Genomic DNA, 17,192 nt, shown 5'->3' with positions numbered 1-17,192 from the left:
CCTGTCGTACCAGCATCAAAGTTCTACTTTCAAGAAAAGGAGTGTTAGCAGAAAACAAGAAACTTTCAATTGGCCATAACTTAAAATGAAAATACCCGATCATGATTAGTGATTAGTACTACTACTGTCCAATATTGAAGGAACCCCTTGAAATAAGGAGGGGCTAAAACTAGCAGAACCAAGAAAAAACAGATTCTACTTATAATTTCATTTGTTGCTTGCTCTGCTGCTAATGTCAATTTTTCCTCTTCCTCTTAGAGCTTCTGTTTGGTTTGGTCTTAGGGTCCTGATTTTCTTGGGGCGCTGATGACTGCCCCATAGCAGAACTCCATAAAGCTCTTTCTACATCAGATGGGGTAAAGGATTCCCCTTCTGAACTCAGTTCCTGCAAATTAACAGCCCAATACCTAACATGATAAGGGTACAGTAACTTCATCTATAATTGTAGTTCCAACCGTATAACTTCATCTATAAATGGATGTCCAAATCAAAACCACAAGAGTGATAATATCAAGGTTCTAAAGAAAACAGTTAGCAATGCGAATGTAACATCAAAGTTTCTAGAGTCTCCACAACCACAAGTCCCCAACTACAACTACAGTTGCATTAAATGCATTTGTATATAATTTTTCACAGTATAAAAAATCACAATGAAATAAGAACCGCAATTTAAAACCTCGGATAATATGTATCATAGCCTCCATTAGAAGAAAGAGTACTTATTTTAACTTATAAGCATAACAATCCCATTCTTTAAATCAATGAAATATTTACATGCAATCAACCTATTCCTATCTTCCAAAATTAAAATGTAAAACACAAGCATGAATCCTCTCACATTGAAAGAATGAAAGGCATAGAATACCTTCGCTTTCATTTGCAATTTCTCGGTGAATTTTAGATATTGCTTCAGCGAATAATCCTTAGAGTTTCCAAGAGCTGCCTCCATAGCCTGTAGTGCATCCCAATAATACCAATAAAAGACAATAGTAACAATAAGAGTTCAATTTCTATCTAGTGCAATTCCTTATAAACAATTTTGCAACATCAATTAATTAAAAATAATAAGTAGTATAACTTGTAAAATAATTATTATAATATTGCACATAAATTTAGAGTGTGTTCAGGAAAGTTATGAAAAAATTTGATTATTTATAATTAATTATATGAATAATTGATTATTTCAATAAATCGATTATAATTAAAATAAAATTTAGTTTGGTTAAATTTGTTGAAAAATGATTTTAAAATATTTAATTTCATTTAGATAAAAAAAATCAGTTCTTACATAGTAAATCAGCTTAAAAAAACTGTTAGAAAAGTAATCATAAGTTTCAAATTTATAGCTTATAAAAACAACTTTATTTTTCCAAAAAAATAAAAGTATGTACAAATTTAATCTGTTAATCCAAACACAATCTTTTTAAAAAGTTCTTTTTTTCTTGAAAAAATAGCTGAAAGTGGAAAAATTAACTTTTCCCAAACATGCTGAGCGGCACTACATTATTTACTCTAGTAATAATATATTTATTTATTAGTATTACTATATTTATATTTATTGGACAAAACTCGTTTATTAGTGTAGTCGAAAAGATTACATTAAATTCAATTAATGCAACACTATAGAGAAACTAAAATAAATTTGTTAATATTAAACTATATTTTTAATTTCTATAGTTTCACTTATTTTATTTTATAATTCTTATAATTTACCATAGACATTTTCAGTCCTTATATTTATTGTTTTAGTAATATTTAGTCGTTATATGGTTTAGATAGATTTTTCTTATTCCCTATATTTCTAAGCTTTTAATTCTTTTATTTTTTTAATGATGTCTATTTTATGTCCATGTCATAAAATATTAATTTAATTTTGTGTATTTAAAATATCATATTTATTTTATTAAAATTACTCTAAATAAAGTCTAAAAATTCTAAAAAGACTAAATATAATTGAAAAAATAAATTATTAAAAATATTTATATTAAATTATAAAAACTAAAAAATATAATAAATAAAATTATAGGACTAAAAAAGTATTTTAATCTATTTTAACTATATCGAGAAAAAAAAATTAAGGCTTAATTGTACTTTTGGTCCTCCTAATTTAGTGTAGGAATAATTTTGGTCCTTATAATTTAAATTGCTTAATTTTGGTCCATAAATGTAAATAATGGACAATTTTAGTCCAACAAATAATTTACTATCCAAAATTTAACAGACGTTAATGATCTGAATTTTATACTAAATAAACATTAATTATATATCATTTAATTTTTTACGTGTCAAATTATTTAATATTCAAATTTTAAATTCAAATAACATTGAAAACAAAATGAAAAGGATAATCGCAGTGAGAATTTTTCACTAAAATAGAATTTTTTTTAAAAAAATTTATCAAAAAAGCACATGTACCAATTTATTCACCCAAGTAGTACCTTTCACTGTTACGTTCATAATTCGGTTCCCAGGAAATCGAATAATGAGCTGTTAATTTTTATTTTTTTTTTGCGTTTTGGATCTGGGTATGGTGTAGGATCCAGAACGGCTCGTTCTCCTTTCAGAACGGCCCGTTCTTCTTGCAGAACTTGCAGAACGGCCCGTTCTCCTTTTAGAACGGGTCGTTCCGGATGTAAAAATACACACATGACGATGGATCAAAACAGGCCGTTTTGCTTGGACGTTTTGTGCAACATTAACACATATAAAAAAGAGAAATATAAAATAAATAAATTTAAAATTTTTAAAATTTGAATATTAAATAATTTGACACATAAAAAATTAAATAATATATAATTAATGTTTATTTAGCATAAAATTCATATCATTAACGTCTGTTAAATTTTGGATGGTAAATTATTTGTGGAACTAAAATTGTCCATTATTTAAATTGATGGACCAAAATTAAGTAATTCAAATTATGAGGACCAAAATTGCTCTTACACTAGATTAGGAAGACCAAAAGTGTAATTAAGCCAAAAATTAATTCAAAATTTGAAAGGAGTAAATCAAATACCTGATCGGACATGAAAGGGATTAAGTGAGGGGCGAAAGCGGCGAGAACGGCGGAGGCGGTGGCGGGGCCGACGCCTTTCAAGACGGTGAGCTCAGAAACGGCTTTGGATACATCGGGAAGGCTCTGAAACGCCTTCTGAGAAGCGAATTTCACAACGGCGTCGTCTAGGGAGGAAACGAAATCCAAGAGACGCGGCCTGAAAAACGCCAACGCAAGTAAATAAACGCAGCAGCGAATAAGACAAGACAGTGGCAAGTAAGCACTAACCTCCACTTGCCGCGCGTGAGTTTCCATCGCATGAGGTCGGAGAGCTCGCGCGTGGTGATGAAGGGGTTAGGGTTTCGGCGGTGGAGGAGTGGAGGGAGGTGGTTGCGGTAGAAGTCGTCGAGAGAAACCAAATCGGGTTTGTTCTTTTCGAGGGAGAGAGAGTGTAGTCGCGATGGGTATGCAGAGAGCGCTTCCTTCCACGCGCTCGTGTTCGAACACCCGAATTCCATTGCTCAAGGAACTTGCTTCACGCTCCACCAGAGTGTTTTTATGCAATACCTGCTTCCCGCTCCACCGAAATTACTTTCACATGTTTAATTTTTTACTACTTTTTTCTACTTTAAATATAAAAATAAAAATAAAAAATAAAAAAAATTCATTCTTGTTGAGTGTTAGCATAGTTTTAAAAACCAGACCGGTCATCGAACCGGTTAAGGTACTGGGTCAGTGGGTCAAAGGTTAAACCGGTAGGTTATTAGTTGAATCGCATGATTCGATTTTTATTTATTTTTATTAAAAAAATATTCATATTAAATATATTTTATACTTATAAATTTTAATAAATTCATATCTTATTTTAAATTTCAATTTTTCTATCTTATTTAAAATTATTTTTATTTTTATTTTGTAAAAAATACATAAAAAATTACATGTTAAACGGTATATTAATACAAATTAAAAATATAAATAATATGTACATATATAATATGCTTACAATTAATATCACAAAATAATATATGTAATATTTACATAAATATTATATTATTAAATATATAATTTAAAATTAATAATATATTATAAAAGTTATTTAAGTTGTATATATTGCAAACAAATACATTAGAACAAGTAGTCATTGTTATATTTAATAAGACTCATTACTTTTTTATTAAGAGATTCAATTTTCATTATTATTTTTTGTGGTTTATGGTCCCTTAAAAAATTTTATAAAAAAAAAAAGAAAAAAAAATGGTTGAACCGGTTTGACCCACCGGTTCACCGGTTGAACCGGAAAATTGACCGGTTCAATCCGGTTTGAAACGGGTCAACTGCATAACCGATCCAACTTAAGATTCGGACCGGCTGGACCACTGGTTCCCGGTCCAACCGATCCGAACGGCCGGTTCGGTCCGATTTTTAAATCACTGAGTGTTAAATTCTTTAATGCTTGATTGGGGAGGAGAAAAGTTGAAATCAATGCGATGATTGAATTGATAGAAAATAGTGTACTTCTTTTAATAAATTGAAATTAAATAAGAAATAGAAAAAAAAATTATAATTTATATAATTAAATTTTTATGTAAAAATCTATTATTTAAATGATTATATTTTATTTTTTAAAATTAATTATTTAGACAACAATATAGAGTTAATTTATCTAAATATTTTTTGGTAAAAAATTATACACAAATTTATTCCTAAGAGCATCTCTAATGTTAGGTTCTTATCTGGATTTTAAGTGTTAAGCTTTCATTGCTTATAAGAAACCTGTATTGAAGCATGCTGACATAGCAAGACAAATTGCTAAAATTTAAACATCGTTGCTTATATAAGAGACGATTGCTTAAGAATAAAAAAATAATTTAAGATTTCTTTTATTTACTGATGCCAACAATTATAATAATTAAATTTTTTAAAATTTTTTGAAAATAAAATATGAGTGATTAAAAAGTGAAGGTACTTATGAGCAATTTTCATTGAAGTAAAAATTATAAAAATGTAATATAAATTGCTTACGAAAGACATGGCAATGTGAAATCCATTTAAAGTGGACGAGAGTTGCTTATAAATAACTTTCATTGTAGATTCTCTAAGGCTTTGATTGGATTTGAGGATGGAAAAGGGGGAGTGGAAAAGGAGGGATTTGAAGAGAAAGTGAATGGAAAGTGAGGTTGATTGGATTAAGGAAAAGTGAGTGGAAAGTGTAGAGAAAGTTTGTGAAAGTTTGTGAATGAATTGATTGATGTGATAGATAAAAATAGATTTTTTAATTGATAGTTGTGAAAGATTACTATTTTGCCCTTAGGTTAATTTTTTTTTATAATTATTATAATTAAAAGATAAATATATAAATTTTAACTAAAAAAATTATAAAAAATTAATTTAAAAATAAATTAATTTAAATATTTGCTTTAAATTTAATGATAGATAAAAAATAAAAATTTAAGAGATGAATATATAATTTACACTTTTACCCTTGGATTAAAAATGAGTATAATATTATTTATTGTAATTAATAATAATTACAATAAAATTATATTAATAGGGTTTATTTACTAAAAAAATAATAAATAATGATAAGAATAATAATAAATATTAGAAAAATAATAAGAATCATAATAAATAATAATGATAGTAATTATAATAAATAATAATATTAATATTAATAAAAATAAAAACAATAATATTTATAATAATAAATAATAATAACAAAATACATTATGATAATTATATTTTGTAACATTATTTTATTAATGTTTATGAAAGTGTTATTATTTTAATTTTATAAACATGTATTACTTTATTTTTTTTATATTTCCACCTTTTGATTTTAATATTTAAATAATAAAAATTTGTTAATATAAAAAAATGTACAATAAATTTTTTGAAAGTTAATTAATAAATTAAAAAAATTGATAAATCATTAACATAAATTACAATGAAATGAAGATACATTTGGTAATTGTACAAGTTAATTTTTACCAATTAAAAAATTAAGAAATTTTTAACATTACAAAGTATATGGGTAATAACATATTTGTAAAATGGAACAGAAACAATTCGATCATCAATTAAGTAAACAATAATTAAATATGACATAAAATAATAGAAATGAAAAATGTTGCAACTAAATAAAACATATTTAAATTTCAATAATAGAAAAAGAAAATAAGATAATGTAGTTTATTCAAATGAACGTTGAAAGTCATGAAAATTTTGCTCGAGGTCATCAAGCTTGTTATGTACTCGATCGAAACGTGTGTTAACATTGATGGTCAAATTATTTAATCCTTCTTGTAACCCTTGAATGCCTTCTTGTAACCCTTGAATGCCAGTCCATATTTGGGAAAGCATTTGACCATCATACTGGACTGCGGGTTGTTGTGTGATGTCGGCAGGCTGCTCGTCAGCATGGTCCTCAGGCATTGCATGATCTTCATCTTCAACATTTTGGCCATGATGATCATTATCCCTGCCATGTATCCATACCCCGTTGACATTCACGACATTTAATTTTTTCAAGGTATTTTTATTAAAAAAATGTGCCCACCCTAATTGGACTGCAACATCAATTGATAAGTCTACGCCATAAGCAACCAAAATGTGTGAAATTAAAATGGGGTATGGAAGAGGCATCCCATTATCCTTGCATTTGACCATGTGTTGCATGATATAATGGGGCCAGTTGATCAAAATGTTATTCTTTAAGGCCCATAATAGAAAAATGTCTTCCTGCAAGAGTTGGGAAAAGTTACTTGATCTGGGAGCCAATATATGGACGTAGACATAATGTAGGAGTCTGTCGTTAATGTTAAGACTTCCTACATTTCTGACATTTCGACCGTGCAGCTCTAGTCTAATCATAGATGTGAGTGCTATGTGACGGTCGAACTGCATCTCCTCTGGGATGTTTGGAAATGCTAATTTGTGCCCCTGATACTTCAAACCAACCAGAGATAACCAATCAGATGGTTTTATTTTTATCTTTGTTTTATTGACGTCACTATAGAGGAAACCAGCTTCAGATACTGTCAAGTTGGAATAGAAGACCTTAATAAGATCTTCAAAGAATTCACATTTGAGAGCCACAAAATGCTGCAAACCTTGATATTCTAGATGGTGGTGAAAATACAGCCCTGATGTGGCAAAGTAGCTAAAGTCCATAACCTTTGGATTAAGAACTATCCTGTGGTAAAACTCCTTGCCAAATTTAATCATCTGATCACGCTGGCTGAAAAAACGTGTCTGATTTAGAACTTCTTCAATTTGTGGTAATCTAGGACTAGCTGCTCTGTCCGAGGTGGCAGGAGTTTTTCCTTTGCTTTCTTTTAAACTTCTTTTTCTTGAACCGGATGTCATACCTGAAAATTATATATAAAATAACCAATAACAAATATGATGTTAAACATAAGACATATTCCATAAAACATAAATGCAAGTAATAACATTAAAATGTATCTTTGACCATTAATAAATACTTTTATAACATTATGGTCAAGTTTACAATGTTTAAACCATTAGTACAACATTACATACAATGCATAAAAAAAATACAATAACTACGAATCACAAATCAACCACTTTGACCCATGAACTTTAATAATTGGTTGAGGCGGAGATGTGGGGGTAAGCCAAAAAGTCGCCTAACATGTGATAGATTATTACACAAAAAATCATAACACTGAACCATAATTTGCTCGTCTTGCAAGTTCATAGCGACTAACATGTCCCAAATATTTGATTCTGAATATTGAACTGTTGATGTTCGCCTCAAGATATTAACTTTCTCATTAATTATTTCGTTTCTTCATTCAATGGCGACCACTTGTTGTTCAACAATATCAGATAATCTTTGGGTCAACGCATTACCTTGACCAAGGTAATCTGTAAATGCATCGAGCCTCGTAGTTAGCCTGTCAAATTGTGCATCCATCACATCAATCATTGGGGCTTTTCTTTTTGTGCCTCGAGATGACGATGTTCCAGTAGTACCACCAGATGCAGTAGATGGCACTGACTGAGTACCATCAACAGGACTACAGGAACCATAGTGTGGTGGCGACCGGTATGCTGTATCAAACCCTGCCTGAAAAGGGTCGTCCTGTGGTATGTCATCCACATCATCGTTCAAGTCCACCGTTACACTTGTCATACCGATATTTCTACGGGCTTGTCGCGCAGTCCTAGCCATATGGCCTGTCGCCCGATCAACTCCCCATAATTCTTCCATCAAGTCATAGTACCTAATGGAAGACACTCTCCATTTAGCTGCAGCTGGCTTCGCCTGCAAATAAAAACCATCATTATCACCTATAATTACTATGTTTCACTAATTCAATAAATCCCTAATGTTAAAACATTACCTGCAGCAGGTCATCCCATACTTCAGGCTCAGCTATAAACCGTTTCGTGGACTCATCCCACGCAAATCCACTAAGTCCACTAAACAAGTCGTGAACCTCCCGCCATCTATCCTTCATGCTTTTTTGTCTATTTTTAACATTATTTTTCGTGATACCCGTTAATCCAGTCTGTCGGAGGGCTTTAACAATATTATTGTATGCTTGGGTTGTCCAACTACCATCAACCCGATTGCCCAACCTAGCCTCGTCAAGCATGGCAGTTAATAAACGAAAGTCCATGTCATCAGTCCATTTGGTGAACTCGCAGACCGTAGTCGAGGAATCAGGTAGAACAGTTTTTCCTCTGTTCATTTTCTACCTATTACAAAAACAAGGCACACAATGATGATAATCATATGTAAAATTTATGAATGAAAACTTCTAACAGAATATTTTATTACAATTACAACATTACATCTTATTAAATACATTATTAAATACATGATCTAATTATTAGTATAATTTGTCCACATTTCATATGCGATAGCATCCTGTATAGATGACCCTTCCCTATGATCATCCTCACGAGCTTGAGTGGGCATGGTATCCATAGGTTGTTCCATCAACTCTCGATCGACCTCTGCTAACAGCGATTCATCATTGTCTACGCCTCGAAGAAAATTGTGTAAAATGCAACATGCTAGTACAATATTCGTCATTGTATCGAACGAATAATGCGGTTCTGTTCCACTAGCTATTATAGGAAATCTTTTCTTCAAGACGCCAAATGTTCTTTCAATCACATTTCTAAGTGACGAATGTCGATGGTTAAACAATTCTCTTGGGTTTTGTGGAGCTCTTCGAGAATACTCTTTAAGGTGATATCGAACCCCTCGATACGGCGTAATTATTTGTCCTTTTAACATAAATCCAGCATCCCCCAAGTAGTATTTACCTAATTAAAGTCATTGAAGTTATACTCATTATAATATCGTAAGTACGTTACTATACACCAATTACGAAGTACATAATAACTAACCTTGTGGTATGATAAGTGGATCCTCTCTACCTAGGACATCCTTTAATATTCTTGAATCAGATGTTGTTCCTTCCCACCCTCCTAGAACACATGTGAATTTCATGTCAAAATCACAAGCTGCGAATACGTTTTGGGTTGGCCAATCTTTTCTTCCACGAAAACGGGGGCCATCTGATCTTCTTACTTTAACTCGAACATGAGTTCCATCTATTGCCCCTAAACAATCCTAAGTACAAACAATATGATAGTAATACGTTATTTTTAATGTTAAAATACGTCTATGTGATGTAATACTTTAGTTTGGCATTGAATTACCTTAAAGTACGGCTAAAACCGGCTATTGTTTAAGATATAAGGATGAACATTGTTGCCTGATGGCTGAACTAACATTTCTCCCTCCAACATAATGACCGCATTCAACACGTTATGAAAGTGTCGACTAACGGTTTCCCCAGATCGATGGAAAAAAAATGAAACACTTCGATGTTTAACATTGTGTCCGATAATATGAAGGAATTTAGCCACTTGTTCTTCCACTGTTGATCGGAAGCCATCCTTGACCAATCCAGTTGCCCTTACTCGTTCACATAAGTTAATGAATGCCGCAGGTCCCATGCGAATAATGTCACGACATTGTTCGGTGTGAATAAGGTATGACATCAACTCATTCCTACGACGTTCTTTTTGAGAAATGAAGTCCCTAATGTTACTTGTGGGACAACGTATGGTACACAACATATTTAATCCAAAAGCTATGAGACAAAGGATTGTCATTGCTCCTACTTGGGTTCGCAGTTGTATTTGACTTTGTATTTGTGTAATTAAATTCAAGTCCAAATCATTGTCCGTTTCTTCATTGTCTAAACTAACAACATCGATATTTTTTAGTGCCATCTGAATATTTTTCAAAATAAAAAATTTATTATTCTAATCAAATTTGATTAAAAACGAAAATATAAACCCTAAAAATACATAACCGAGCTTTAATATATATCAAAGTGAGAACATAAAAATATTAATATTTATTATTATTATTTAATATATATATATAAATTAAATAAATATTTAATTTATATATATATATATTAAATATTAAATATTAAATATTTAATATATATATATATATATAAATTAAATATTTATTTAATTTATATATATAAATTAAATATTAATATTAAACATTAAATTATATATATATATATAATATTAAATATTATTTAAGGTATTATATATTAAATATTAATATTTAATATATATATATATAAAGGGTATCATTTAATTAAAAATTAATGAGACCAGAACGGCCCGTTTCGAATCTGGAACGGCCGTTCTAGACTCATTTTCTGTTCTATTTATCATACCTAGAACGGCCCGTTCTCAGACCAGAACGGGCGTTCTGGGTTACAAGGTCATCCACAAAAGACCATCAATGAAACGGCCCGTTCCAAAGTGGAACGGCCTGTTCCAAAATTGGAACGACCCGTTCCAAAAGTGGAACAACCCGTTCTCACTTCGGATTTTCCTCACAAAATGCTTATTTGGAACGGGCCGTTTCGGGTTCCACTGGTAGCGAAAAAACTCAGCATAATCGATTATGCTTGGCCACATAATCGATTATGGCCTTGCATAATCGATTATGCCTCACCCATAATCGATTATACAAGGCCATAATCGATTATGTGGCCAACCATAATCGATTATCCTTCTTCGTATGTATAAATGGGATCCAACTTACCTTCAATGGAGGACCTTCTTCAACAATGACTCACCAACACCAACCAGCCACACACCAGCCACGCACCAGCCACGCACCAGCCACGAACAACCTCGTTGAGAACGTCCAGAACAAAGCACCAACACGCTGGAGAAATCTGTGAACACACACCACAATCCAACTCTCTTATAATATTACTTCAAATGCGGTGTGCCCACTCAACGACAAACCTCCTTCAATAATGCAGTCAATAATGACAGAGATTCCTGAGTTACAGTATGCATGCATGAGACCATACAGTAACGTCCGTAACAAAGATTCCTCTGCTACATGGCACAATATGCATGCATATACAGGGGCATTTTTGGTTTTTCACAAATTTTACGTGTCTTTCACCTCTTTTCTTCCCTCTCGTGCGAGGAGAGAAACAGTGCTTCTCCTCGCTTTTCTTCGCCTTTCCATCGTCGCAAATCGGTGGAAACAAACGCCAACTTTCCTCGCCTTTCGTTGCTCGTAAACAGTAAATCACCCGAAACAAGCACTACGTAAGAGAGTGAAATTACATACATGTGGATCTTATTACATGTCCTTCATAAATTTATTTAAGTTATCTCCTCTAAACACATTTTTTTTTTTTAAATTTATGGTAATTCATGTATTTTTTTCTGCATCTCCCATTAAATCACTTCTCCCAAATACAACATAAAATTAATTTTATACTGTAAATTTTATTTTACTATTTCCCATGCATAACCAATTTTATGTTTGGTAAATGAAAAGGTTTATATTAAGACAAAATATGTCATTCCGTTGGATCATAGTAAGGTAAATATACATTTTGATATTTAATTTTTTTTATAATATATAACATTAATAAATAGAATATCTTATTTTAGTGTCTATATTTTTTAACCCTTTTATCTCTTAATTAATTTTTTGAAATAAACTTTTATTTTTTTTAACTAATTTATATAATTATCCCACTATTTTGAACTTATCCACTCATTTTTTTTTAATTTTCTTGTTTTTATTTTATTTTTTTATGATGAGGCATGGAGTGTCTCACTTTTATTAGTATATATAATATCCAAATTAACTATCATGTTAATTTTTCAATGTAATATTAATTATTTTTTTTCATTTATGTCATTCATAATATTATTTAAAAAAATGGATTTATATTGTATTGTTTATAACAAAGAAGATTAAACGTAAAATTTCTTCATTCGTGGTGTGTGTAAAACAACCTAAAATGATATTTATTATAGATGAAGAGAATATTAATTATAATTAAATGATGTTATTAAATGGATTAAGGAGTGATGGTTAGGTCAAGCATATTATACTATTTTTTCTTTTAAAAAGTTAAAATTTTGATACAGGATATAAATAATTAAGAGTTAATCACTCATATATTGTCAATGTAAAGTTTTTTTACACTGACAACCAATTATATTCTTTAATTGTGTCATGTCACTGTAAACACATTTACTTTTAACAGTGACATGACATAATTAAAAGATATAATTGGTTGCCAATGTAAAAAAATTTTACGTTGACAATGTATAGGTGATTCAATAATTAAATGGTTATTTAGTTACTTACTCTTTTTGTTCTTTATTATAAGCAAAATAATAATAATTTCACACATATTGAAAAAAAAAGTTATCTACATTAAATTTTACTAATTTTATAATATTATTTTTTCTAAAATATCCTTATTATAAGTGCTAAAAAAAATAGTACAGTCAGAAAAAAATCGCTTATATTTAAGAAAAACATGTGTGTTTTTTTATTATCATTTTGTAATGAAAAACAGAGGAAATATACATAAAAATATTTTTTAAAGTGTTAAAATAAAAAAATCATTCAATATTTTTAAAATATGAAATTTTATGGAATGTAATTTGATATATATTTAAATTTTAAAAATATACAAAGTTATATATTTAATATTACAAATTTATGTATTAATATTATATCTGTTATATAAAATTTTCGAATCTATCACTTGTACAAGACTAAAGTCACTTGTCATGATACAAGACTAAACTCAACTACTAACTATTTTGAAGAAAGAAAATAAAAGAATTAAAGTTTATACTGATATTTTTATTAAAATAATAATAATAATAATAAGAGCATGTCTATAGTGGTAGATATAATTTTTAAAATTAAAATTTTATAGTGTTATTAATTAAGTTATTTAATATTCATATTTATTTTTAATTAATTAATTGAGTAATATAAAATAAAATATTATAACCAATTTTTTTAAACCAAAATAATTTTTAATACCCAAAAAAATAAGTCAATACCCAAAAACAGAATCTGAGAAAAACTTGAACTTCATTTTCCTGATCCACAAAGAGAGCTAAATGACATGCACCAAATTTAATGAGGGAATTAATACACTAATTTAAAATTGGTTATAAGTGGACCCAATATCTTAAAGTTGGACATTTAAAAATGGTTCATCATTTAGATATATTTTGGACCTTTCCTTGCCACAGGTGAAATATGGTCCCCAACCCAAGCCTAACCCCACAAGCAAGGACCACACTTAGCTCATAGATAGAAATGTTGCATGTATACTACAATAAGTAAGGACCCTCATAGAGGTCACCTTGAATGATGAGCCATAAAATATGCTGATAAAATAATTCTAATTAGAAATAGGTTATAACTCCATGATTCCATTTGTTGTCATTTATTCATCATTGTATATAAGTATACATCATTCTACGTATAATATTTCATTTGGAGTTATCGCAGCAAGGGGGTACTTATTATAAGGTGGTATATATGTATTGGGTTTTTAAGTTGGAAACATTTTTCAATTACATGTATTGTCATATTCAGTGCAAGTATGTGTTATTTTCTTCAATTAAGGACTATTGTATGATAATAAATATTATTAAGTCTATTGATGAAACAGTTAGATTTAAACAGTTGATTGTCTTGTTGACTCTTGAGTTTATATAACCAGTGGCTAGAATTGCAAGGAACATTAGTGGATGCACCTTATTTCAGAGGGTTCATGTGAGAAATAATTAGAACATTTAGAGTTTGATGAATAAAAACAAAAATGAATTAAAAATATATTAGGAGTTTGACAAGCTGACGGTGTGAAATTTTGCCCATCAATATAAAGATTAAAAGTTTTTATTTTTATTTTTTTCATATTGATAATTTGAAATTGTTACTTTTAATTTTTTTTATTTGCATTTTTGTTGTTGTTGTTCACTTACCCACATTTTAGGATTGTGTTGTTAGTATGTGGAGTTATTAGCTATTTTTCAGGAAGTCAAATGTAAATCCAATTCTATAAATTTGACTATTTTTCTTTCGCTTGAAATGAGAGAGAGATTGAATATTTTCTCACTTATAGACTATTTTCTGAATTTGTGAGTTAACATATGGTATCAAGAGTCATGTTCTAAGCTGAGAAAAAAAATTACTAGGAAGGAAAGAAGTAACAGACTTCAATCATGCTAGATAGCAACTTCATGCAACTTAGGATTCTTAAATTGAATAAACATTATAAGCATTCGATAATTCATGAGTGCTTCTTAAGGTCAAAATAGTATATAATCTAATAAATCCTGAGGTTCCTAAACATATTGTTGGAGTTGTATTGGCAAAGAATGAGAACAAAATATTGGAGGAAATAGTTAAAAGATTTAAAGATTAAATATTATTTATTTCAAGCTATTGATTGTGTTGTGCTTGAAACGATTTTAAAAAAAGGACATCGAAAGAGATACGAAATTCCTTAAAACATAAATGGTAGGACACTATTAGAGTGAAGTGAAAACATAACTTCAAGCTTTATGACATGGTTGAGAGATTTTGAAAATAAAGAATAAGGAATCAATTAATGATTATTTTCTTGAACTCTCACAATTATAAATAAGATGAGGATGTATGGTGAACAAATGTCTAATCTCTTTGTTATATGAAAGATATTTTGCTCAATGACTTTTAAGTACAATTATGTTATGTGTTATATTGAAGAAACTCGTGATTTGGATTCCATGACTATAGATAAGCTCAAAAACAACTATGGGTACATGAACAATGAATGAATGAATGGTCACAAATCATGAATGGTCACAAATCATATGAAGAGCAAGTGTTAAAGGTTGTACAAGATGAGACAAGTGTTGGACATGGTCATGGAAGAGGTGGTTGTTGAAGTGGGAGCTACACGATGAAGAGGTAAAGGCAAATGAGGTAGACAACTAGTAGACAAGGCAACAATAAAGTGTTATTAGATTTTAGACATTTCCAATATGAATGCCCAAAGAAACCACAAGACAGTAAAACACATTATGTTGAGGCTGGCGAGGAAGCAATATTGCTCATGGCACAACTTTCATAAGATGGAGATTAGATATGCAAGTAAAAAAGATTGTTGATAATTCCTTTTCTAATGAATTTAAATTAGGGAATAATTATGTACTAAAGGTGACTGGAAAGGGTAATGTTAGACTTTTGATTAATGGAGTAATGCATTTGGTTAATGATGTATCTTATGTGTTTGAGTTGATAAAATAATTTACTCAATGTGAGGCAATTTCAGGAGAGAGAATTGATCGTTGGAATGAACTAATACAAGTGTATAGTGTTTCAAGAAAAGGGTCCTATTTTTTAAACCTTTGTGACCATTAATCACATATTTGCTATTTGTGTATAATCTAGAGTTTCAAAGTCTTGTTTACAAGTCAATTTACTACTACGTACCAACTCAAGTTTGACACTCTATTTGTGTAAAAAATACTTTATTTACTACACGAACAATTTTAAAAAATATATATATTTAAAATTTAAATTTTCAAATCCTCATTAACAATTAAGTGTGTATTAGAAATTTAGAATCTCATCCAACATACACGAAAATCTTGTCCAATATAGAACAAACCAAACCTTGGGTTTCATCAAATTTTGGAGGTACATGCAGCCCCTTGATTTGCTACCCTTGGTTTTCCTTTGCTTACTATTATTTAGTTAATCCAACATCAAAACGTATGTTAAAAAAACATAGATTAAAAAATTAAATAAAATTAAGCCATGCATTACACGCAGATCACATAGTAATCCAACCCAATCCCTATTTTATAATAAACACTCTTTGTCATTTCCTTTGACTAAATACAGTGTACATTAACAACGACAATAATTGTTATTTAATAACTTAATTAGATATATTATGTCACATATTATTATCATTATGGACTAAAATTTCTGATTTAAAAATTTTCTAAACAATTTAAAAGATGACATTTTAATTAAACAATCTTTTAATTTAACCTAACTAATTTAATTAATAGATTTTAAACCAAATATAATGAGAACCATAAACCCTTTTGAACCCATTTAATAATTATTACCAAATTTCCATATTGATGGCGACGGGTACCAATTAACTTATGAAAATTAAATTAATGATAAGATTTTGTTTATGAGTAATTAATTCCACAGTTGAGAGTGAACCACCACGAGTCGAAATAAAAATCAAAGTCATGGTGTTTGAACAAAAAATAAAACGCCAGATCACACTTTCTAATATTCTTCACTATAATTTATAAATAAACTTTCATTAAGAAGATGATTTAAGGTCATGTAATGAATCTTGCCTAAAGTCTTATTTAGTATTAAAAACACGTTATGGATACTTTTATGTTAAAATATATATCCAAGTATCCAAATTCTAATTAAGAAAGTGAGTTACAGTTGAGACATTTAATTAAAATTGTCATTTATGACAATGAGAAACTTGTGATTTGATGTGAGTTAGGTTGATTTTAATATTCTAATACACTTTACAGAGTCAAACAATTTTAGAAATTTAAATGATACATAAAATCGAAAGATTAACAATACCTCTAATAAAAATGAATACCTAATATTAATTTCATAAAAAAAAAGTTTAAAAATACAACTCAGTCTTTCCCTTAATCATCTTCTCCATATCCCAACGTCACAGATAATCTATTTACAAAAATGGAAATTAAAAAGCAATTTATCCATCACTAAAATTTCATATTATTAACCCTTTCAGCTTCAGCAAACATATTATTGTGCAAATTAGAA

General features: G+C 29.6%; 2 protein-coding genes across 3 annotated transcripts; both read right to left on the bottom strand.

The window, feature by feature from the left end:
• Nucleotides 1-44: 44 nt before the first annotated feature.
• On the bottom strand, nucleotides 45-3,581 carry LOC109791858 (DNA binding protein). Of its 2 annotated transcripts, none has more exons than XM_020351210.3 (4): nucleotides 3,284-3,577; nucleotides 3,017-3,212; nucleotides 866-952; nucleotides 45-385 (listed from the first exon to the last, which is right to left on the bottom strand). In XM_020351210.3, exons 1-4 carry the CDS (start codon nucleotides 3,511-3,513, stop codon nucleotides 236-238), a joined length of 663 nt encoding a protein of 220 aa, XP_020206799.1. In that variant the 5' UTR covers nucleotides 3,514-3,577; the 3' UTR covers nucleotides 45-235. The 2 variants fall into 2 exon arrangements, with proteins under 2 accessions (XP_020206799.1, XP_029125825.1); XM_029269992.2 differs by having other exon boundaries at nucleotides 271-407; nucleotides 3,284-3,581.
• Nucleotides 3,582-8,849: 5,268 nt separating this feature from the next.
• Nucleotides 8,850-10,156, bottom strand: LOC145952142 (uncharacterized). Its single transcript, XM_083064372.1, has 3 exons — nucleotides 9,754-10,156; nucleotides 9,383-9,598; nucleotides 8,850-9,298 (listed from the first exon to the last, which is right to left on the bottom strand). The coding sequence occupies exons 1-3, from the start codon at nucleotides 10,154-10,156 to the stop codon at nucleotides 8,850-8,852; spliced, it is 1,068 nt and encodes a 355-aa protein (XP_082920498.1).
• Between the last annotated feature and the right edge of the window lie 7,036 nt (nucleotides 10,157-17,192).

Source organism: Cajanus cajan, chromosome 9 (genome assembly GCF_000230855.2).
Source record: "Cajanus cajan strain Asha chromosome 9, NIPB_CcT2T_4, whole genome shotgun sequence".
Classification (NCBI taxonomy): domain Eukaryota; kingdom Viridiplantae; phylum Streptophyta; class Magnoliopsida; order Fabales; family Fabaceae; genus Cajanus; species Cajanus cajan.
This window is presented reverse-complemented; position numbering and strand designations above follow the sequence as displayed.

Bases quoted from the DNA above. Each gene is read 5' to 3' on its own strand.
- LOC109791858 (XM_020351210.3), bottom strand. From the start codon at position 3,513: ATGGAATTCGGGTGTTCGAACACGAGCGCGTGGAAGGAAGCGCTCTCT. The intron at 3,213-3,283 runs GTTAGTGCTTAC...GGCGTTTTTCAG, and splicing joins CTCACGCGCGGCAAGTGGAG to GCCGCGTCTCTTGGATTTCG. The intron at 953-3,016 runs GTATTTGATTTA...GATGCACTACAG, and splicing joins TCCCTTTCATGTCCGATCAG to GCTATGGAGGCAGCTCTTGG.
- LOC145952142 (XM_083064372.1), bottom strand. From the start codon at position 10,156: ATGACAATCCTTTGTCTCATAGCTTTTGGATTAAATATGTTGTGTACC. The intron at 9,599-9,753 runs GCAACAATGTTC...AGGATTGTTTAG, and splicing joins AATGTTAGTTCAGCCATCAG to GGGCAATAGATGGAACTCAT. The intron at 9,299-9,382 runs GTTAGTTATTAT...GACTTTAATTAG, and splicing joins TCCACTTATCATACCACAAG to GTAAATACTACTTGGGGGAT.